The following is a 24,669-nucleotide window of genomic DNA, read 5'->3' as shown; positions in this document are numbered from 1 at the left end:
GATGAACTCAGTACTTTCTAATAAAGCTCATATTCTTTAACATAAAGCTCGGATACTTTATCACAAAGCTCAAATTCTACACCATACAACATATACAACTGGTTGTATAGTCCATGAATTGTTGATGTTTGAGTCAAGTTTTTCTTTATTTTTTATTTTTGATATGAATGCATTTACAATTTATCTATTTTTGCCTAAAACTAACATTTTATTTTATTGGGGTTCTTGTTTCCCAAACTTATAGCATAGCGTATTCATATGGAAAACATGGAGGGGCCCATATATAGATTATACTAGTTTTAAACTCGTGCAAAATTGCACGGTATGTATTTGGGCCCGGTATTAATGTTTTTGGATGAATTTTTTTTATTTGCATTTCTATTGTAATTATATAGTTGGTCTAAATCAGCGATCTACATAACCTCTAATGTAACCCTAACTTCCCCACTATTGCCATTAAGCCACAACTCCACTCCTTGCAAACCGTTGTAACTGTTGTCATCACTTAATTAACTGCACATGCCATTATGTCAGCATAACTGATTCTCTGATTTCATGCAGTTTATGATTTGAAGTTTGACGGTTCAAGTGTATTTAACATGACGATATTAATGTTGCCTATAAAACGTACTTGTCGAAGTAGAAATTACTCGGTAGCCTATAATTGTCATCTTCCGAGTTTCGATTGCGCGATTGATAGTAAATTTGCCATAATTTTTGCTCCAAATAAATAAATCCTCGGTGATGAACGACTTTCTGTACAGATCTGAAAGGATTATTTAAAAAAAACATATGTTAACGTTTTACAATTGTGTCATTATCGTGTTATATTTTAAAAAAATGTTTTTTAGAACAATTGTGAATCATTTGTCTTATAATTTTTTAAAATTGGTAAATTTAAATATTTCAATAAATTTATAAATTTATTTTGTTTTTTTAACGAAATAAAATATTTAATTTAGCTTTAAATGCTTGTTGGAGTGTAAATTTACTCTGTAGCCTATCATTGTCACCTACCATTTTCGGTGTGTGCGGGCGTGCGGCTGATAGAAAAGTTGCCGAGTTTTTTACTTTAAGTAAATACTCCGCCAGGATTATTTTATTTTTAGAAATATATCGTACTATCTAGTTTTAAAAATTATGCAAGTTATGTAATTTATTCGCATTATATGTAATTCATTCCCGTACTTAATGAAATTTCTTCTCGTAATTATGTAATTTTTTTATTAATTATGCAATTCTTTCCGATTATTTGTAATTAATTTCATTTATTCCAATTTTTAATGCATTCCGGTTATAGGCAATTAATTTCATTTATTCCAGTTGTATAAAATTATTTCATAGAATTTTTTTTAAGACGGAAATTGTCGCATGTTTGTATTGCCGGATGATTTAAAGAACTAATTTCTTTGCACACCAACGGATCCCACCATAACTTGAATTTCCAAAAAAAAAAAAAAAAAATTGTACAAATGACATGGTGCATCCTGCATTCAGTATTGTCTTCTGAATTAATAAAGATAAGATTCTTAAACTCTTCAACCAATAAGAACCCAAAGAAAAACCTAGTTTTTGTACTATTTAGATACTAGTCAATTTTACTCTTTTGGGTCCGAAACTTCCAGTAAATTAAAATATAATCTAATTATAGAGTAAATTAAAAAATTACTAATTGATTGATAGACAATATGAATTAAGAATAATTATGTTAATTATATTAAATTATAACAACAAATAGAATGGTATTAGTAGCCGTAAAACAAACTCTCCTGAATCCGAACACCGACCACGTATCATATCATATATTATATTAAACCAACAACCGGCTATCCTATCATACGCCACGTGTCATCAACCTACTAATATGCCACGTGTAATTACTGCTATTCTTAGATGAAATTATAGTAAAAAAAAAAAAGTAAAGATTTTGCTATATTTTTAATTCTGGTATGATATATTAATTATGGAAAAGGCATATTCCAAGACCTAAAAATGAGAATCACATAAATTAACAATCAATTAGGAAACTAGAAAAATTAGGAAACATATCTTTTGTACTATGGCGAGGCAATCAACGCAATCACGTTGATTTCTCTTCCATTTTATTTAGGATTCGATAGAATTAAAATCACAGTTATCAGACTTATCACACATAATCCCATATACGCATATACAAAGTATATATTTCCTTCCTCCTTTAAGAGAATCAACCGTTAAAAAAAGGCAAGTTTATTAATTTACTATTGTCAAATGCTTGAAATCTTTATATTTAAATTAAATTATCAATGACCAATCGTGTGTCATGATATATGGAGTCATGATTTTCGACTACAATAGTGGTATTGCTTGGTAAGTTTTTTCACAATGATGTTTTTCTATCTAATGTCACAAGGTCATTATTTTCTCTTACTCCATAGTACTTATATGATGATGTAAGGTACTCTTTTCGTTCTCTCAAATTTCATATATTTGATTGAAATACGTTATCACAAATGCCGAAATCTTAGTAGCTGAAGTGAACGAGGGAGTATCTTGCATAGTTTTGAGACCCTAAAATAATGACCTAATTAAAATTTGCTTTTATCTATTTGTCATTGGAAATAGAAAGTAACAAATTTTCAAGAAGTAGGATTTTTTATATGTATTTAATTTAAATGTCTCTAGGTGTTTTTAGAGAATTTGTATGTTAATATTTCCTGTCTTAATTATTTATTTACATTTTTTTATTCTTAATGAAAGATATTGTAATCAAAGGTAAACAAATAATCGATACCGAGAGAGTACATATTTTTTGCTATACTAACAAAATATATATTTGCTTTGAATTTTGCACATCTATATTCAATGAGAATATGGTATACAATGCAAAAATACATTTTACCATAGTATACTAAACATCAATTTTTTTAAGGGAAAAACGAGATTTTATGAAGCTACGATGAAACCAACAACAAATTTTACTATAAGTTCCAAGGTTGTACATAAAACAGTGTACATTTCGATTGGGATGAAGCAAACTTATACAGAGTAGCTTCTAAAAGGATACTTTTTAAATACAAGATTGTCTAGGTAGGTTTTCAATACAAAATGATAAACTTTGATAATGGCTTTGGCATTATTAATAACATAGCAGGTTAAGAGTATGCAATTCACCTATGCAAGCAAGCAACTACTCCGTAACAGTTTACCATATTACGACGTCACAGGTCGAGTCAATTATATATTTGACTGGTCGGATTTTAGTTGGGACGGGTCATTGTCGGATCGAGCATTATCAAGTTCATTTCTTGGCCGCATCATTATGATAATTTCTCGGGTTTGGGTCGGGTTTGCTTGGTGTGAATCATCAATTCATTATCCGGTCGATTTTTACCTAATACTTTACCAATTTGAGTTACGGACTTACGGTCATTATTCAGGGAAGTTATTAGGTTAGGTAATTTTATTTTGTTATTCATAATGGTTTATTTTGGTCTTTATCGACTTGACTTTTCGTATATGTTGGGATACTTCGAGTTAATGTCGGGCTATCTCTCGGATTGGGTAAGCTTTAGAGTGTCGAGTTGTGGACTTGTGGGAGTTATCCGTGATGAGTAGTGAATGATGGGTCACAAATCGTGACGGGTGACTGGTGGGTGGTGGACATGGGTCATGACTGGATGGTCATTGGTGGGTCACGGTCGCGTTGGTCTTGGAAGTTGGCCGGTTATTGTTAGATAATTATGGGGTATGTTGAGAAAGTTAGAAGAGAACTAGAGATAAAGAGAATCGGATTTTGGTTCCTGAGGAGTCGATTATTAGAGTATCTAGGTTTACCGAATTAGAAGGGGTGTAATGGTGAGTTAGGCCATGTTTGTTTGGACTTAATTTCAGTTTTCAGAAGTTAAGTTAATTTCAGTTCAATTCAGGCCAATTCAGTTTAACTATGATATTGATGTTGGATATACAAATAGTTATTTGATTTTACTCGATTACTGACACGTAAATGAGTTTTTTTTTGCCATTATGACAATTACAATTATAATGTAAATATTATTTATAATGCAATTTTGAATATTGCCCGTGCGGGCAGAGGTTCAAAAGTTAGTATTATATTAAAGCTGGAACCAGCAGCCTCTTTGATCGCCACGTGTCAACACCTACTTCTACGCCACGTGTCATTTGCTGAAATCCTAAGACTATAAAAAAAATACATGGAAATTCACGTACAAAATCCTAAAATAGAATGATAATTATTGATTTTTCCTAAACACATGAATATTTGATATGATATTATTTTCATAATAAGGAGGGCTTATTGGAGGAATTAACATGATTATAGAAGAAATTATCATTATTAAATTAAATTTGGAATGAAATCGTGATTTGTTGAGATTCCGTCTAATCTACACTTTATATCGCAATATTAGGCGAATAAATTTGTTACCTTCGTTTAAGTAAATTTTATTTAAGGAACAAAAAATAGAATTATATCATTTTTTTTTCATTTTTTTTGTTTATCATATTGTTCATTTTCAATTTGCAAAAGTGCATTAGACTCCAAAAGTGCATTAGACCCAACAAGGGACTTGATAACTGTTGGGAGCCATTGATTGTTTTATTTAGTTGCGTTTTTCGCTTCTTCCTTTTTTATAGTTTTATATTTATAATATTAGAGAATATTAGATAGAATAAGATAATAGGAAAGATGTTCTCTATGTTAAATTGTTAAGAATTGTAAATTTACCTCAAATAACAATTGTTTGATTTGCGTTAAATTTGGCAGGTGTAATTTGAATAATATCCTCATTAACGTCAAACAACAGCATCTCCCACAAAATTAAGAAAAAAAAGGAATTCCTTTCCAATTAATATTCCAATTAGAAAATTAGCATATTAGAGCAACTCCAATGGACAACTACAATACGATGTAGCTTGATTTGTCACATCGATTTTTCAAGCAACGCTCCTTTTCAGCTACGTCACGCTTCAATGACGGACTACAACATCTTGTAGCTTGCATGGGTCCACATTCTTATTTTCATCCAATAAGATAATTTAGCTTTTTATTTTTAAAGCCAAGCCATGTAGCTTGACAAAGCTACATGCTTGCAAGCTACTCTTGAATTTTCTCACTCCAATGGTAAGCTACATGCTTAAAATTTTGCAAATATTGCAAGCAAGTCCCTAAACATGAACCATTGGAGATGCTCTTAGTTTGGCAAACTTCATTCAAAATGATTTGGATTATGATTATTCCAATTATGATTATCCTCATTCCTCATTACCGTAAAAAAGGGATTCATTTCCAATTAATATTCCAATGAGTAGATTGGACTGGAGTACTCCATATTACTCCCTCCGTCAAAATCATTTGCTTATCTTTGATATTCTTTGTGATAGGACTTTTAATCAAAGGTAAAAAAATAAATGAATTCGACGAAGAGAGTATCTTTCAAGAAATGTAACTAACACAAATTGATTGAACAATTTATTGGAGATGAGTTAGATAGAGGTTAATATTGAATTCGTATAAATTGATATGTTAAATAAACCATCCTTTGATTCATCTCTTTTTGTGCTCTAATTTACTCTTCACAATACTTCTTTTAACTTGCACTTACTCTAATTAAGGTTGATTTAAAAATATATATCTACCATATAATTTTACACAAGTAACAATACACACTAACCAATGACGTAGAAATTCACAACGATTATGGTTGTATTTACCACCATTTTTATACTTCACATTATAAATGCATAGTTGTTATTTCTTAAGATGGGGTTAAATAACACCGTACTTGGATGGATCGGACAAGCTTATTATTAATCCCTAGATATTATGCTTTTGTCCTATGTATTTTATTTGATCCGTTTTAAGTTTAAGACGGAGTATTAGAATTTAGAACGTAAACATTGATATGCCAACGGAGTAGAAAAACCATTTTATACATCTTTACTTAAATGCGTATGAGAACGTAAACATTGATACGTCAACGGGGTAGGAAAATAACATTTGTCGCATTGCAATAGTTCCAGTTTGTGTAATAACAATTGGGTAAATAAAATACGGAGTATGAAGTTTCATACTCACTTGAGTCCTTTCGTCCCGATCATTCGTTTGCCGTTGGTTTCGACACAAATGCCAAGAAAAGAGGAGGGGGGTCAATAATAAAATAACAAGTTAATCAAATTGAGTGTGGAGTATCAAATTGCTTATCGAAGGCATTCCTAAAATATAAAGGCACACAATTAATTGAGACAACCCAAAATGGAATAAGCAAACAAATGAGTGGGACAAAGGAAGTTTCATATAAGGAGTTACGTATCCATTGTTTTACACAATTCGGATTCAGATCAAGCTTTGGTCCTGAATTTGGGTGTCGGGTAGGTTTATTCGGATTCTCTCAATTTTAACAAGTCTAAATTACCTCAATCGCCTACTTTGACTACTTGCCAATAACTTATCAAAAGTCGAGAAAAAAATGATAGTATTTCGAATAAAAAAATCATAGTATCAAAAGTGTATGGGTATAATAGACAAAGTGAAATTTTCTAAAATTTAATAATTTACCAAATCCCAAAAATATGTTAGTTGTTACTTTTATAATACTTTCCGTTTTCACCCGTGCAGTGCACGGACTGCACGGGTTCAAAAACTAGTACAAATACAATCGACCACCTTCAAATGTAGGCGGAAATAGAATAAACGAATTTAATCAAATCAAAATCAAAATCAAAATTTAGGAAAAAAAAATGATAAAGAAAGAGAGCTGAAGAAATGTGGATCTAGAACATGAGAGCGGAAACCAAAGCAATAGCGAAGAATGATCCACCAGCAACAGCGACTCTGTTCAACGAAACGGCACCGTTTGAAGGCGCAGCAGCAGGGGTGGTAGAGGGAGTTAGTCCATCAGCGACGGTGCCGGGGCCCTCGGCGGCTGGAGTGACGGCGGTGGTAGGTGGAGTGGCCACTGGAGAAGCGGCGGGGGTGACGGCAGCGGTTGGTGGAGTGGCCACAGGAGAAGCGGCGGGGGTGACAGCGGCAGTGGGAGGAGTTGCTGCGGCGGTGGGTGGTTTAGTTACGGAGGATGATGGCGAAGCAGCAGGTGCAGAAGTAGGGGATTGAGCGACCGCAACGACGGCGAGGATGGCGAAAAGGGCAGCGATGAGTAGTCTTGCCATTGTTGTTGAGAATTGAAATTAGTAGGAATGATTGTTTGGTTAAAATGTGGGTAAAATTGTTTGAATTAAAGGAAAGGTAGAAAAGATGAAAAAGTGTTTGTTGATGAAAGATATGAAGGTGTATCGGGGTTTATATAGTGAAGGGAATTTTGGAATTAGTCAGGAGAGTTTGAGTTTTCTTACTTTGTAGATGACAACTTGGCAAGTCATCCCACGTTAACGCGTTCTTCCTTCCAATCACAAAATTATGTTCCATCATTTTTTTTCGGTTTTTTCCAATGGTACCCTCGAACTTTGTCAGATTACACATGGTACCCCTCATTTTAAGTTTCTACATATGGTACCCCTGTGTTTACCTTTTTCATTCCCAAAATACCCTTAACAGACTTTCCGTCATAACACTGTTAGTTTACATCTACTAAACACTTTACCCCTTACTTTTACCCATAATAAATCCTCTAATCCCTAATCTTCATCTTCTTCCTTCACATCTTCAAACCTAATCTCACTCATCCCCTCTATCACCACCTCCACACCACCACATCACCACCTCCCGACTCCGACAACCACCACTCGTCGCTGACACCGAAGCTCTGACACAGGCCATGCGCGCGTCCCTGTGTAACACACCCCTCTCTTCCCGTAAAAACTCACTCCTCTAAATAATAGTTTTGTAGTTGATTTCCTGCAAGTAGCTTTGTGTAATTGTGTCGGATTTAGATTATAGTCTCCTGTAGTTTGAGACTTTGGATTGTGGCAGCTATTGATTTTGTTAGAATGTGAATGATTTTATTGAAATCATCACATATTAAACATATACCCCTCATACGACTCTCACCAAATACAATCGTCATCAATTCCATCAACAACAACTAACCCCATTATATAAACACAACACAAAAAGTCTTCCCTTTCTTCAGCAACTTTCCCTTCATCTAATCTCAATTTCTTCAATTCATCATTAATGGCGACCATTGCTCACAACAATCATCATTTTCTCCATATTTCTTCAAGTATACAACAAATTAAACCAATTGCCAACATAATTTCCAAAAATTGTACGATTTCAAGTACAGAGAAATCAATTAGAAGCCATGGATTTAGAAGCAAATTCGAGCAAGTACTTCACATCAGAAATAAAAGGCATGTTTTGGTATGCATTCTTGAAATTAAAATCGATGGTAGTAGTATGGTTTTAGAATGGGTGATGGTGCGGGTCCCAATGATTCTAGCGGTTACGGGTCTCACTGATGGTGGCGATGGCGATGGCGATGGCGGATCCCGTTAATGGTGATTGGGTATTGCCGGTAATGGTGGGCGATTAAATAGGGGGAAAGAATAAATGGTGGTTTGCAAATGGTGATGAAGAGTGACTGAGATTGAATAGGGTTGAAATTAGATTTGAAGATGTAAAGGAGGAAGATGAAGATTAGGGATTAGAAGATTTATTATGGGTAAAAGTAAGTGGTAAAGTGTTTTAGAATATATAAACTAACGGTGTTATGACGGAAAGTCTGTTAAGGGTATTTTGGGAATGAAAAAGGTAAATACAGGGGTACCATATGTAGAAACTTAAAATGAGGGGTACCATGTGTAATCTGCCAAAGTTCGAGGGTACCATGGGAAAAAACCGTTTTTTTTCCTATTTGGCATTAAGTTAACTTAAGGAGGTCTGTTTTTTTAAGTCTCTTTGAAAATGATGTTCTATATTAACTTTGATATGAACATATATGTTGCTTGCCTCCATTGCAAAGTTGTCATAGTGGATAGGGACTTTAAATAACACCTTTCAATGAAAAGGAATGTTCCCCCCAAAGCAACTTTATTCCTAGCATGCCAAATAGTTCATATCGTACAAAGGAAGGAAATGATTACCTCATTAGGATCATTCAATTTTAGTACCTCCTCCATTCAACTTCACTCTACTTATTTCAATTTTTTACACTATTTACAAATGCACATTCAATCTCGATTTTCTCTGAATACATAAGTGAAAATATATTCATGTGGGATCTTGTTTGATTCGTCTTTACGAGTACATTAAAAATATCTAACTTTTATAATTTTTGCAAATACGTAGCTAACGATATTTACCGCGTAAAACACGTGTTGTCAAACGTGAAAAAGCAAAGTGATAGAGTGGAGTTGAATGGAGGAAGTATAAGAGAAAGCCAATTGATAATCCAGTCTAAGAGGCTTAGATCATGTCTTTGTCTAGAATAATACCCAAGTGACTACCCTTCATAGTTTTGTAGCAAAAGTACAATCCCTAAATAAATGTTCCAACGATTCTACCTCCACACGATCACAAAGAAAACATACACAAACATCATCCAAGCTCCTTTTTTGAAATTCTTTTCCAATAGCTAGGGAATTGGTAAGAATTTTTCAAAGAAGGATAATCGAAACTGTTTTGGTAAATTTCTACCAATTTAGGGTTAAAGTGGTCTTAGCGTTAGGTCGATATTGTGATTTATGTGAACGTCGTATGTTATCCTGTTTGAACAATGAATATAAAGAACACAAGCGATTTTGGTGATGCGGAAAACCCGATGTGGGAAACAACCGCGGGGGGAGACGGAATCCCACCAATATTTTCACTATAATTCGAGAGGAAATACAGTTCGTATGCTTGCTATGAATGCTAAAGTGTAATTCTTGTATCTTTTTTTATGATCTTTCTCCTTTGCATTGAAGCTCTTTATATAGGAGAGCTCGTTGGGCTAGGGTTTCTTGCTTCTCCTCCAAGTTATTCCTAATTTGACAATGGGTAGGACTTTCCTCCTTCGGATCTCGCGAGATGTTGGACTCTCATAGGCTTCTTCCGCGTAGATCAAAGCCCACATCCTGCGCTGCTTGCTGATGCTGGCACCCTGGCTCCCTGATATCCTGCATCCCGTAACACTTCCAGGCATGCTGCCCCAAGTCAGCCCATATCCATATTTTGGGCCTAACAGTTTGCCCCCAATTTTCTGCGAAAAGTGCAACCCTAATTATTTGAGCGGGAAATTGCAGTGTATCGTTGAGTGACTTCTCGCATACTCCATTTCAATTCACATTTTCAAAACCCCAACTAGCCTTTTCTATTTAATCTCATCCGCCCACCACTCTCTCTTTCATCATCATTTCATCTCCTCAAACCTCTCAAACTTCCGTCTCCCCAAATTCCTCCTTCGTCAACACCCTTTCACTGCCAGCACCGCCTTTATCCGTTCTCTCAGGTACTTCCATTTCTCCCTCCTCGTTTATTATGGCTAAGACTCGCTTAACATCATCTTCCTCCACCACCATCGACCTCGAAAACGACGACTTCCCCTCACAGGGAGTCCTCAAAAGACCGCATTCCGGTGACTCCCACCTAACCCAAGAGGATATACCCAGGATCAAAGCTCTGCTGGGGCTGGGTGATGATGTGGTGATCTTCATCCCCAAACCTGGTCAGAAAGCAGACGCCTTTCGTTCGGGGTGGATCTGCTTGTACACCTACCCCTTCGTCCTTGGCCTCAAATTTCCCTTCCCCCCGATGATCCAAGAGTTCATCCGCCTGAACTCTCTTCCTATGGCCCAAATCGCTCCTTATGCATGGAGGATCCTCCTATCCACCGTTGCTCTGAACAATAGTATGAGCGCCGAGATTGGCTTATCAGATATGGCCCATAGGTTCGAGTGTCGGTCACTGGGGCACGGCCAATATACTTTTAGGTCTGTGGAGAAGACTGAGAACTTCCTCCTCTCGGCGGCAAAAGGGAAAGACGATGGGTGGTACGAGGACTACTTCTATGTCAAGCTTGAATCTCTTCCCATTCGTGCCGACTACCTGTTTGAGCACTGGGTTTTCGCCAAGAGTAAGTGTATTTGCATGTTTATTCTCAATTGCCCCCGTCGCTCACTATTCTTACTCTTTGATTTGACGCAGAACTCAAGAACCCTGAGAAATCTGAAGACAAGGATACTTCCGTTGCCAAGCTTTTTTCCATCCCTGAAGATCGTAGATCATTTCCCCTCCTGCTTGCTGGTTTAGACGATTCTGCTACCGAGGAAACCATGTCTTCTGGTAAACACCCTTCAATCTCTTGAAATTCCCTGTCTCCTTTGATTCTTTACTCTGATTCCCTGCGTTTCTGTGCTCCTGTAGGAAGTGCTAAACCATCTGCCTCCGAGATCCTGATGCGCCATGCCAGGAAGAGAACTGCTGACTCCTCTCACTCTCCTGCCTCCTCAAGAAGAAGATCCTCTTCTAGGCCTGCTCCAGAGCCCATTGAAGCTACCCCAATATCGCGCGCACCTGGGTCCCCTGTTCATACTGACGAGCTGCTTCTACGCCTCCCCGCTGAGTTTGGGGACGCTGACCGGGCCAACTACTGGCCTGCACTAGAAAGGTTTCTGACCCCAGCTTGCTCAAAGGCGTTTGACTCTACCGCCCCCCAGGAAATGACCGACCTGGCTGCAGAGCACTGCTTCCTGGTGAGCCTCCTTTTGCTGCTTCTCCTCTCCCTTTGCCCTTGTGCTTCCATGACTAACGCGTTCTTTTCTTTTGTTTCAGGCTCTCCAATCTTCTCTCTACCTTCGCAAGATGCTGCAGAGGGCTAAGGTTGAATGTCTGGCTTCTGTGGGGAAGAACAAGGAGCTCACAGCCACATGTGCCAAGTTGAGGGAGCAGCTCCACACGGCTTTCCAGGAGAAGGAGGCAGCCAAAGATCAGTTGGCGAGAACCCAGGAGGCCAACTGCGTTCTGACTTCTGGGTTAACAAAGGCAGAGGCCCGTGCTGAAGAGATGGCTGAACTGGCCAAGAATGTGGGAGCCTACACTGCTTTTGAGGGGCGGATTGACTGCATCCGTGCTTATACCGAGGGGAGGCACACATCCTGGAACCTGGAAGAGGAGCTGGCTGAGTTTGCTCGTGCATTTCCCAATGGCATGGACCTGAGTGCCCTGTTTCCTCCTGAGGCTGAAGCTGCCAACCCGGAGCCTGAGTATTCAGCCATGGATATTTCTGGAGCCATCTCTGGGACTGTCGAAGAGATCCTGGCTAGGGAGACTGGTGATGGTGCTTCTACAACTCCTGAAGCTGTCCAGGTACCTGTAATGGAGAAGCAAATAGAGCATGGGGAGCAGAGCAACAGTCAGGAAGCAGCTATTGAGAGGATTGACCTCTCTTAAATTTTATTTCAATTTATCTGGGGACTTGGCCCTGTGTGGCGCAAGTTTTGTAAAAAACTATTTTCTTTCTTGTTTTGGACCGTTTTGTGCCTGCCGGTGTGCAGGCGTTGAACTTTGACGGCGCCTGCTAAAGGTAGCAGTGCCCTATTTTAAAGTAGCTCTGGGGCCAGGTTTCAGGCCCCACTTTTGTTATACTTGCGTTTTTGCCACTAATTTCTGGAGTTTTGATTCCACATAGATATACCCAGGAAGTCGACTGGTTCGGTGTGACCCTTGCCCCAGCGGCGACAGATAATACGATAACATATTTTACCCATGACGTAAAATATCTTATCACTAGGATTAGCTGACTAGAGCATACCTTCATTGATTGTTTCTGACTAACAAGGAATGTTGCGTTCCTTGTGGTTCCAGACGTTTGAAATCCGTGCGTGCACCCATTGATCTACGACATAGCTAGCTAAGGAATTACTGAGTTAACGTTAAGGTATGGGTGGTCTTAGTATGCCGAACCCTGCGCGCTACCTCGGCGTATGCTCTCCATGTGGCTTGACTTAAGATAAGCGTCTTCGTAGCCTCACATGGCGAGGGTGGACCCTCTAAGTGTGCCTCATCCGACAAGTAACCAACATTAGTACCAAAGCCCTTCTTCGTAGAAGCATTATAAAGTCCAAAGTAGTGCAAATTACCCGGTCTTTGTCTCATGGTGTTCCAGGGCAACACCTGGATCCAGGAAGCCACAGCCTGTACTACTCGGTTTTAAAACGACTCTTTCTGACTTAAAAAAGAAAAACTAAAAAAAAAAGTTTTACGAAACATACTAATACCTAAGGCATATACTAACCCCCACCCTTTTTTTTTTTTTTTTTTTTTTTTTTTTTTTTTTTTTTTTTTTTTTTGCTTCACGGACTTTCGAAGGGTCCTTTGTACACTAAAGTTTTGGCACTTTGTTAGACAAAGTACCGTTTCAAGTGACGGATGTTCCAGGGTTTATCCAGGATTTGACCGTGCATGGTCATCAACCTGTATGCCCCATTCTTAATAACGCTTTCGACCTGATATGGCCCTTCCCATTTATAGGCGAACTTGCCTGCCTTGTGATTCTTGGTATTTTCAAATACCCTTCTCGAGACTAGGTCCCCTACTTCGAGGGTCCCTGATTTTGACATTCTTGTTATATGTCCTTGCTACGGATTGCTTATATGATGCCATACGTATGTAAGCACTTTCTCATGACTCATCAATCGTATCCAGGCTCTAGTCATTTCAACTTTGTTCGATCCGCCGTCGGTACCGTATCGTGTGTGGGTACCAGGACTTCTGGGGGTATCACTGCCTCCGCTCCGTATACCAGGCTAAACGGAGTTTGTCCTGTTGCCATTTTCGGCGTTGTTCTGTCTGACCACAGTACCAGTGGTAGTTCATCTGCCCATTTTCCCCCCAATTCTTCCAGCCTCTTCCTGAGGTTTTCCACAATAATTTTATTGCTGGACTCAGCTTGGCCGTTGGTTTGTGGATACCGGGGGTGACTTTCTCGGTGTTATGTTCCATCGTGCACGAAGCCTTGAGTGTTATCGATATGAACGGGACCCGTTGTCGCATATGATCTCGGATGGTATCCCAAATCTGCTTATGATGTTGCGCTTGATGAAAGAGATCACTTGTTGTTCTTTTACCTCTGTCATGGCTTCTGCTTCAATCCACTTTGAGAAGTAGTCGGTCATAACTAGCATATATACTCTGTTTCCTGGAGCCCTGGGCAGCTTTCCCACTATGTCCATGCCCCACATCATGAATGGCCATGGAGAGATAATTGGATGCATTGGTTCTTTGGTGGTGAATCGTTGGAGCCGCCTTTTAACATGATTCACAACGTTTGGCATGGTTTATGGCGTCTGCGCGCATTGTGGGCCGAAATACCCCGCCTTAAGATTTTGTTTGATGGCTTCGTCCTCCAGCGTGGTTCCCACATTCTCCATGTGCATGTCTTGCAAGTATTGTTTTCGCTTCCTCTTTGCTTAAGCACCGAGGCATGGTCCCGCCAATGATTTTCTCAAGAGAATATTATCGATCATGATATACCCGGAAGCTTTTATTCGAAACTTTGTGCTTCCTTTTGTCCTTCGGGAGTGTCCCATCCCTTAGCCAATTTAGGTATGGAATCCTCCAATCGCATCCTGTTGTCCCCCGGGGAAACCAAAGATTCGGTTCCCGTACACACCGCATGTGTACATCCTTTCTTTGTGGAATCTGGTCCGGCTCCTTCGGATGGTGGGGTCAACACGTGAGTAATCGGTATGTTTGACAGCTCTGTGGGCTGGAAGGTTGCCCCCAGCGTAGCCAGGGCATCAGCCTCCACGTTCTGATCTCGTGGCACCTGAGTTATCTTGAATGTCCTAAACTTTGATTTCTGCTCTGTGGCTTTCTTTAGGTAGGCTATCATCTTTGAATCTCGTGCCACATATTCGTTGTTCACATGATTTACCACAAGTAAGGAGTCACTATATACCCTCAGGTTCCTTACCTTGAGCCCTGACGCCATCTGCATCCCAAGTATAAGAGCTTCATACTCGGCCTCATTATTGGTTGCCTTGAATTCGCACCTAATGGCTTGCACTATCATATCCCCTTTAGGAGATCGCAGTACTAAACCCACACCAGCCCCTCTAGCATTTGAGGCTCCGTCAATATACAGGGTCCACACCTCACCATCTTGGTTTCCCATCATCGTCAGCATTCCTTCTTCTGCTTCCCCACGAGTTGCAGGGCAGAAGTCAGAGACGAAATCTGCTAGGGCTTTGGATTTTATCGCCGTTCTGGATTCAAATTGTAAGTCATAGCCACTAAGATGTACTGACCACTTAGTCATTCTACCTGAAAGTTCAGGCTTCCTCATAATAGTCTTTAGCGGGTAATTGGTTATGACATGGATGGTGTGAGATTCAAAGTACGGCCGCAGTTTATAAGAGGCAGTAACCAAAGCCAATGCTAATTTTTCAAAAGAAGTGTACCTGGTCTCTGCAGGGAGCAGAGACTTGCTGATATAATATACGGGATGCTGCACTCCTTCTTGTTCTTTAACCAGAACTGCGCTTACGGCCGCTGGTGGATCGATGTGTACAAAAATAGTGGTTCCCCTTGCTCAGGCTTCGCGAGTAATGGTGGCGTGCTTAGGTAGCTTTTGAGTTCGGCGAATGCTTTTTCATGCTCTTTAGTCCATTCGAATTTCTGACTCTTCCTCAATATATCATAGAATAGTTTGCACCTATCCGAGGCCCTTGATATGAACCTATTTAGGGCCGCCACCTTTCCTGCTAGCCTCTGCACATCTTTTGGCTTCTGGGGTGATTCCAGTTGGAGTATTGCTCTTATCTGCTCTTTGCTTGCCTCAATTCCCCTCTGTGTCACCATATACCCTAGGAATTTTCCCGAGGACACCCCAAACGAGCATTTGGATGGATTAAGTTTCATTTTAAATTCCCTCAATGTCTGGAAGGTATCCGCCAAGTGCTCCATGTGCATTGCTGCTTTTTTAGATTTCACCACCATGTCGTCAATGTATACTTCCATGGTCTTTCCTATTTGCTGCTTGAACATTTTATTTACCAACCGTTGATAGGTGGACCCGGCGTTCTTTAGGCCGAAGGGCATGACCTTGTAACAATATATGCCCCTTTCCGACATGAATGTTGTTTTCTCCTGATCTTGTGGATGCATCTTGATTTGATTGTAACCGCTCCAGGCATCGAGGAAAGTGAGTACCTCATGTCCCATGATGAGCGTCCACCATTGCGTCGATATGCGGTAGTGGGAAGGGATCCTTGGGACAAGCTTTGTTTAGATCTGTGAAGTCTACGCATACCCTCCATTTACCGTTCTTTTTGGGTACCACTACTACGTTAGAGAGCCACTCAGGGTAATCGACTTCTCTAATTTTATCTCCGCCAAGAGAGATCTGTCCACTTCTTTGTTGATGACTTCATTTTTTCTCGCGAATTTTCTTCTCTTCTTTGCATCTTGGGGTGCGAGGTTGGGTTTACGCTAATTTATGTGAAATAACGGATGGGTCTATGCCCACCATATCATTGTGGGACCAGGCGAAGCAATCCATGTTGCTCTTGAGAAATTGAATCGGTGGTTGCGCAGTTCTTCATCGCGGGTGGCCCCAATCAACACTGTTCTATCCGGGTGCCCCTCGTCCAGGTGTATTTGGTCCAACTCCTCTGAAGGAGGCTCCTTGTATTATGTCGAGGTGCCCCGGTCCTGTAATTGCTATGAGGGGAGCTTGGTTGTAGCTTTGAGGGCTTGGGTATAGCAGTTTACGGATTCCTCTTGATCTCCTTTTACCGAATCGTGCCCCATGGGGTTGGGAACTTGAGACACCGATGATATGTTGAAGGTACTGCCTTCATCTGATGCAACCACGGTCTTCCCAGTATCACGTTGTAGGTGGTTAGACCTTCGATGATTAGGTATCTTACCAGTTTATTAACTCCTTCAATATATGTTGGGATGGTTATCTCACCTACTGAATGCGCAGTCTCCCCACTAAATCCCACCAGTGGCACAGATTTCTTTATCAGGTTCTCTTTATCGAAACCCATGGTTTTGAGGGTTTCGAGCATGATAAGGTTCACAGAGCTTCCTGTATCTACCAATGCTTTCCGTACGGTGCAATTGCCAATGGATAATGTTATGGTCAAGGCATCGTCATAACATTCTCGCGCCACTTTCCATGTCGGTTTCATCGAAAGTTCTTTGGGGGTAAATTGCTCGCTTACTCGTACGAGGTTTCGGATGACCCCTTTACTCCCGGTGGCTTTCCTCTTCGCGGCGGAATACGTCAAACCTGCTAGCTCGGATCCGCCGGTTATCACGTTAATAATCTTCGTGCATACGGGTGGAGCAGAAGGAAGTACGATTTTCGCTTCTTCTCGCCCCCGCTTGCCCCCACGTGATAACAGGTGGTCCAAGTTTCCTTTGCGTGCACTGGAACTTCACCTCCCTCCGCAATTTGTAGCAATCTTCGGTCCTATGTCCTATGTCTTGGTGCCATTCACACTTCTTCTCTTTGTCTCGTCGTCGTTTGGCCTATCCCGAGTGGGTGGCTTTGGCCATCTCACTGGTCACCAGGTTTCGAGTGCTTTCAACAACCCTTCCATTCCCGTGTTGAATCCGTATTCAGATAGCTTAGGAGGGTGCGGAGAATCGTCAATTTGCCGAGCTTTTTCTCGCTACCCCGCGATATTAGGCTGCTTTGTATGGCTTAATTTCGTCATCCTTCTTTTAAGTGCGAATTTCCGCTTGTCTTGTCGAAGCCTTTGTACCCTTTCTAGCTTTGTATATCTTCTTCCAATCTTAACGCTGCAGTAGCTCTCTGTTGAACTTCCTCGAATCTCTCACAAGGATACATAGTTAATTCTTTGTAGAGGTTTGATTCCTTATCCAGGCCCTGCCTGAAGGCGTTGATAGCAGTGGACATATCGCAGCCTCGTATTGAGACTTTTTCTGCATTGAACCTAGTGACGTAGTCCTTGATTGATTCCCCTATCTCCTGAACGATCATGTACAGGTCACTTGGCTACTTGGGTGTTCTGCGGCTGCTGGAGAACTGTTGGTTGAAAGCGTTGACCAAGTCAGCGAATGATGATATGGTTCCATTAGGTAGACCGACGAACCATTGTAATGCTGCTCCGGTTAGGGTTGAACCAAATCCCTTACACATACATGCCTCTTTCGAGGCTCCCATGGCCGTAGTGACCATCATCTTCTGTTTGAATTGACTGATGTGATCACAGGGGTCTGTGGTTCCATCAAAGAGAGTCATTGTTGGGACGCTAAATCCTTTTGGTAAGGCCACTGTGGCTATATCGTCAGTAAACGGTGAATCAGCGTAGCTTTCTGGTGCAGCCATCTCCATAGGCAGAGGCATGCCGGGGACCCTCCTGAGGAGGCTTCGTAGTTCCTGGTACTGCTGTTCTATGTATGTCTTTCTTTCGGAGGGTCGCTGATGCTCTTGTGGAGCTGCTCCTTGTATGAAGTTCCGTTGCTCCAGGATTTCTGTTTGACGTGCCTGCGATGTTGCTGCCACCGGAGTGTCTTCCCAGGTATATTCGCCTTGATTCGCAGCTGGCATCCTGGTTATTGGGACTGCAATTGTGGCCCTGCTTCTCTGTGGTCCCAGCGCGCCTGACGTTGGTGTAGGTTCCTGGCGCATTGGTTCCTCATCTGGTGTTAGTGCTCCCAACCCTGTTGGGACCAGGCCTCCTCGTGGCTGTGGTGTTCCTTCCATATCCAGCCTGAGTGCTACTTCGCGTGGTAATACCCGTGTGTGCCTTCGATCCCTACTTTCTGCTGACGGCCTTCCAAATCTGTCTTCTTGCATCCCAGGGGCTGGACTAGCGGCCTAGTTCCTTAATTCGTTGATCTGTGCTCGGAGGAGGTTGTTGTCCTCCTCCATCTGGGATCTCATGCTTCTATTCTCGCTCTGCATAGTCCTGATGGTTCTGGCTAATGTGTCCAACCCGCTTATCATGATGCTGGTAGGACTCGGAGGTGCCTGAATCTGTTGCCTGGGTTGTGCTCCCCTTTCTGATTGCGGGACTCCCTGCTGTCCCTGGGCGAATCCCGGATCTTTAATCTGAGCCTTTCCCGAGGATGGGCTTGCTGCGGCTTGGGAACTCTGACTTTGCTTGGCTGCTGCTGGGGGGGTGGCACCTGTGTTGCTGGTGCACCGCCGACTTTGCCTGAGGTTGTTTCTTTGTGTCCAGACATGTTTTGACTGTTGAGTTAGACTGACTAACGAAGACGACCACTATGCCCCACGGTGGGCGCCAAACTGTTTTGGTAAATTTCTACCAATTTAGGGTTAAAGTGGTCTTAGCGTTAGGTCGATATTGTGATTTATGTGAACGTCGTATGTTATCCTGTTTGAACAATGAATATAAAGAACACAAGCGATTTTGGTGACGCGGAAAACCCGATGTGGGAAACAACCGCGGGGGGAGACGGAATCCCACCAATATTTTCACTATAATTCGAGAGGAAATACAGTTCGTATGCTTGCTATGAATGCTAAAGTGTAATTCTTGTATCTTTTTTTATGATCTTTCTCCTTTGCATTGAAGCTCTTTATATAGGAGAGCTCGTTGGGCTAGGGTTTCTTGCTTCTCCTCCAAGTTATTCCTAATTTGACAATGGGTAGGACTTTCCTCCTTCGGATCTCGCGAGATGTTGGACTCTCATAGGCTTCTTCCGCGTAGATCAAAGCCCACATCCTGCGCTGCTTGCTGATGCTGGCACCCTGGCTCCCTGATATCTTGCATCCCGTAACACTTCCAGGCCTGCTGCCCCAAGTCAGCCCATATCCATATTTTGGGCCTAACAGAAACCTTTGGACCAGGCAAGTGCCACAAATGGTTTTTCATGAAGCTTCTGCAGGAGGGGGAGATCCTAGAGAGATCTTTAGCCGAAGCCTTACGATTTCAGTACGACAACCAATCAAGCTTCATAGTAGCCTCGTTTAACCGAGTAATCTCCCTTAGGATCTTTAATCCAATAAGCGAAATCCTTATCAAAATTGGGGCTAGTTGGAATGGCCAAAATAGTTGGAATATCATTCCCCTTAAGAGAACTATACATCATGTTAGTATTCGAAGATCCATCACTATTTATAAGATTTTTAACTTTAAGATTCAGCAGCGACGGATTAGTATCTAATAAATTATCGCTGTTAGGAAAATGGTTCACTCCATTCATCCAATTAAAATTCCAAACTGAAGCTCAGACCAGCTCCCAACTTGTCAAGCCAAAACTCCAACAAAAAGTTCGATGCCCCAAGGAACACCTTTTCCAATCTACGTTGAATTAAGCCGTTTATGGGAAAACGCAATCCCACAATTTTTCCAAGGGAGCTTATATTTTGAATCAGTAGTTCGAGTTAACATAAAATTTTCCTTTTTAAGAATATTCCACCCAACTTTCGCGAGGAGGGCTTGATTAAAGCAGGAAACATTACGAATACCAATACCTCAAAGTCCTTTAGGTTGGCTCAAAACAAGTTTGCTACACTAGTGATGTTAGGGTGCAAACCCTTGTCCCACATCGATAGAATAAAGATAAAAGGTCATCTTTATAAATGTCTACAAAATATAATAGTACGAGGCCTTTTGGGAAGGTGCCCAAGAGTAAATCCGTGAGGGCTTGACCCAAAGCGGACAATATCGTACTATTATGCGTTGTGGACACAGATGCAGCAGAGGCCCAACATGGGATATTCACGCTTCCGCACAACAAGTGGTATCAGAGCCCAAGGTTCGACTTGGGCTAGACACGAGGATTCATCAGCAGGCCCAAGACTTGAAGTTGTACACTGTAAGGCATGGAACTCCTAGCTCGGGGTGAGTCCTTGAGCAAGCCCGGTCCAGGGCTAAATGGATGAAAAGGCGTCATAGGTCTTGTGGGACAGAGACCATTTGTGTACTAGAACTGTTGATCAGGTGGACCCTTATCAGATTGGGTGCCACAGGTCTGGTGGGTCCTTTCCAGGTTGGATGCCAGAGACCGGTTGTGTTCTAGGACTTCTGAAGTGATGGACCCGGTCCAGGGTATATTGGATGCATAGGATGTTCGATATGCATGTGTAGCAAATTCCCAAGAAGGGCACAAGGACATGCTAGTTCAGGAGCATGTGATGTCACTCACTTGACCAGGCGGTGACATGTGGTGCAAGACATGGCTCGTGGTAGCATGGTGTGTCGGCTAAGGGGAGGTTATCAAGACTTGTGATGTTTCGGGTGTCTAGAAGTTGGGGCTGTAAGTGGGGGAGAATTCTCCGTAGAGGTCAAGGCCCGAGTCAAAGATGATGGTCCTTGGTTTGAGGGGAGGATTGTTAGGGTGCAAACCCTTGTCCCACATCGGTAGAATAAACATGAAAGGTCATCTTTATAAGTGTCTACAAAATATAATAGTATGAGGCCTTTTGGGAAGGAGTCCAAGATTAAATCCGTGAGGGCTTGGCCCAAAGCGGACAATATCATACTATTATGGACAGTGGACACAGATGCAGCAGAGGCCCAACACAGGATATTCACGCTTCCGCACAACAAGTGAATACCCGCAGATTTCTTATTACCCTTTCCCCAGAATTGTGGCAATAAGGAATCAATCTATAATCGCAAAATATCATAGACATATGCATTGTATAAATAGCATAGGAATGCAAATATGCAATGCATATGTCAATCAACAATTTGACGCAATTCTGTTTACTCGGTACCTTTGATTAGAGGATTTAACTTGCATTATTCATCTATAATCGCAAAAGACTACTTTGTTTATTTTTATTTTTCCAGAAGTACTGGTTTCATATAAAAAATGAAGTCACAGATGCCGTCTTATCAATGTTAAATACCGGGAATATTCTTAGTGTTCCGGGTGTAATTACGGAGCAGTGTTATTTACCACGTGAGCTAGTTGAATGATGACTTTGCTTGACTCTTCCTTTCGGCCTCTCCTGAAACAATGAACGAACTGAGGGCTCGGCTTTGCACCGAGCGTACTCACTCCGACGCTCAAGTCAGTAAACTTAAAGGGATTAAGTTGTGTGATGCTTGGCAAAGTATATTGTAGAGAGATAAGGGAGTTTATACCAGATGATGAGTGGTTTAGGTTATATTTCTTGGATCTTTTCCTCAATGAGGGTTGAGGAGTATTTATAGACTTTCACCTTTTGTCACGTAGTGGCCAAGTGGCTAGCAGGTGGAAAGACCGTTCTACCCTCGGCCGATGGACCCATGGCAGGCCGGCCGAGGGGTCTTGGATATGAGTACGCGGATATGTATCCCGGCTGGCTAGTTGCCTGGCCGAGACCCAAGTGACAGGCCGACAGGTTGCGTCGGCTAGGCTGTCCAAGGTGTTGACTTGCTTTGGATATCTTTGACCTTGGTCAATATGTTGACTCGGTCAGCGGGTGCAGAATATGCCCCATCAATTTGCCCCCAGCGTAGTCTATGCCGTGGTATGGGCTCCGATGTGTGTTGAGCGTATATTCTGCGCATGTTGAAATTCTCCATCGGCTTCTTCTTCCTCGGCTTGGTTCTGCTTAGGCCGTATCATATCCCCCCTCCACATGGATGTGTAATGAACATCAGATGTGGAAAAGAAAATAGTGCTGGCTGAGACCGAGGTTGTGAGCGCCGTGTGCTTTTGATTACCCCCCAGCCGGTGCTTCCAAGCTTGGTTGAACAGCGGGCCGTTTGGCAAGTAGATACCAAGGAGCATTCTGAAGAAGATACGTCGATTGGCATTCTGTCAAGGAGCGTGTTGAAGAAGCTTTGTAACTGTTTGTCGATTGACATTCCATGGCTGCATGCTTGACATGTGTCTCGTTGTTGATTGGTTGACGCTTCATAGGCTTTGCCCTGATTGGTCGGATTGAGTGGGCTTTGCCCTATAAATAGGAGAGTTAGCCCCTGAATTTGGCCTTCCAAATTCATTTTCTCAAAAAAATTTCTTCTTCTTGCTTAATCTTTCTTTGGCGAAACTTCTCTCTGGTTTTCGAAGCGTTACTCGGCGCAACACTCTTCCCAAGGTAAGCAAACAAATTTTCCAACTTTTCAATTGTTTAAGTTTTTGTTGTGAACATGTCTTATGCTGATGTCGGACCTAGTAAGCCTGCGCCGGGGCGTTCCCCATCGCGTCTTGATGAAGAGGAGGCACTAGCCGCCGTTCCGATAAGGTCCGGGGGCCCTAGGTCTCCTTCTCCCGAAGTCGATCCAAAAGCTCTGGAGGATTGGGAGGATGATGATGATGAGGTGACTGATTCTGATGGTGAGAGGCCCCATCCCTCGCATCACGGCGAGGCCTGCTCGATCAGTTCTGATCGCGTTTGGACGGATAAGTTTGCCGCTTCTTCTGGGCCTGATCTTTTTGAAAATCATTACTTCTTCGGCGGGGGGTACGGAATAGTTGTCCCTCAGGAGGGTCAGTCGGTCTGTTGTCCTCCCAAGGGCCATATCGGTGTGTATATCAGACACCTGGAGTATGGGCTCCGGTTTCCACTGAATGTACATGTCGCCGCCATTATTAAAGCCATGAACGTCGCCGTGGCCCAACTGCATCCGTTGGCCATCAGGACGATTGTGAGCTTTGTATGGGTTTGTTTGTTCAGAGGGGAGGTTCCCACGGTCAACCTATTCCGCCGGCTTCATCATCTGCGACAGTTCACCCAAGGTGGCGCGGGGTGGTATAGTGTGCAGACGGAGCCGGGTTTCATTACCGTTTCCAAGTTGACTTCTTGCAAGGACTGGAAGGGGCGATGGGTGTACGTCGAGGTGCCGGAGGATTACCCTCTGCCCCGGACATTCCAGAGCCGCGTCCACTTGCGGTGCGAGAATAGGGGGAGCGTGAGAAGTATGTCTCCTGGAAACACATTAAGATGGACGCCGAGAAGGTCTATCTTAAGGAGGACGAAAGGCGGGCGATGGGACTGTTTGTGGCTGAGAAGGATGGCGTGCCGAAGGAATGGATGCCCCCGACGCAGATCGTTCTTCAGGACGAGCCGCTTTGCCGCGTCGGCCTCATACTGGCCCTCAATCAGGGTGAGTAGGGTCGGTGCGAGGCCCACCTTTGCTTGTTATGCTTCTGTTTTTCGAGCTTTTTGGGCTTATCTTCTTTCCTTTAACTTTTGCCTTGTTTCTTGTACAGACTGGTTTGGCCCGAATCTGTCTGAGGAGATCCTGAAGAAGTTGGGTCTTGACGAGGACGGGAACGTTGTTCAGCGGCATCCTAAAGCTGATATGCGTGATCGTAGACCGGCTCCCAACGACTTAATGGAGGAGAAGTTGAAGACACTGGACGTGACGGCGGCTCAAGCGCGGGTAGTCGGTAACGTGCCGAAGCGCAAAGCGAAGTCAACGTCCACGGCGGCGTCTACTCCGGCTCAATCTTCCATCCCTGTGGTCCAAAAGCAGCCGGTGGTCATCGACATTGAGGATGAGGAGACCACCGTTGCGAAGGGTCCTCCTCTTTCGAAGAAGAGAAAAGAACCGATGCCTGCTACCACCGTCACCGAGGCAGGGGGAAAGAAGGACTCAGCCGGCCCTCCATCCAAGAAGGTCCAGACTGGTATGGATCTAACCCATGGCTCGGATTTAGGGGGTTCTTTAGGCATTCCCGATGATAGACTCTCTGGCATGTTAATGAATGTTGACATGGATGCTTTGTCTGGGTTTTTTGCAGATCAATCGTTGTCGGCCGTCGCTCTTATTGAGCAGCAAGTGGAGAAGAACCCTGTGCAGGCTGGTGATCAAAACGTCACTATTGACTCTTCATCCCAGAAG

General features: G+C 42.3%; 1 protein-coding gene across 1 annotated transcript; it reads right to left on the bottom strand.

Annotated features, from left to right (window-relative positions):
- Positions 1-16,671: 16,671 nt before the first annotated feature.
- On the bottom strand, positions 16,672-17,076 carry LOC141607232 (uncharacterized). Its single transcript, XM_074426592.1, has one exon. The coding sequence runs from the start codon at positions 17,074-17,076 to the stop codon at positions 16,672-16,674; it is 405 nt and encodes a 134-aa protein (XP_074282693.1).
- Between the last annotated feature and the right edge of the window lie 7,593 nt (positions 17,077-24,669).

Source organism: Silene latifolia, chromosome 10, assembly GCF_048544455.1.
Source record: "Silene latifolia isolate original U9 population chromosome 10, ASM4854445v1, whole genome shotgun sequence".
NCBI classification, from domain to species: Eukaryota; Viridiplantae; Streptophyta; class Magnoliopsida; order Caryophyllales; family Caryophyllaceae; genus Silene; species Silene latifolia.
The sequence above is the reverse complement of the archived record's forward strand: the minus strand, read 5'-3'. Positions and strand labels throughout refer to the sequence as shown.

Coding starts and splice junctions, on each gene's coding strand:
- LOC141607232 (XM_074426592.1), bottom strand. CDS start 17,076: ATGAAACCGACATGGAAAGTGGCGCGAGAATGTTATGACGATGCCTTG.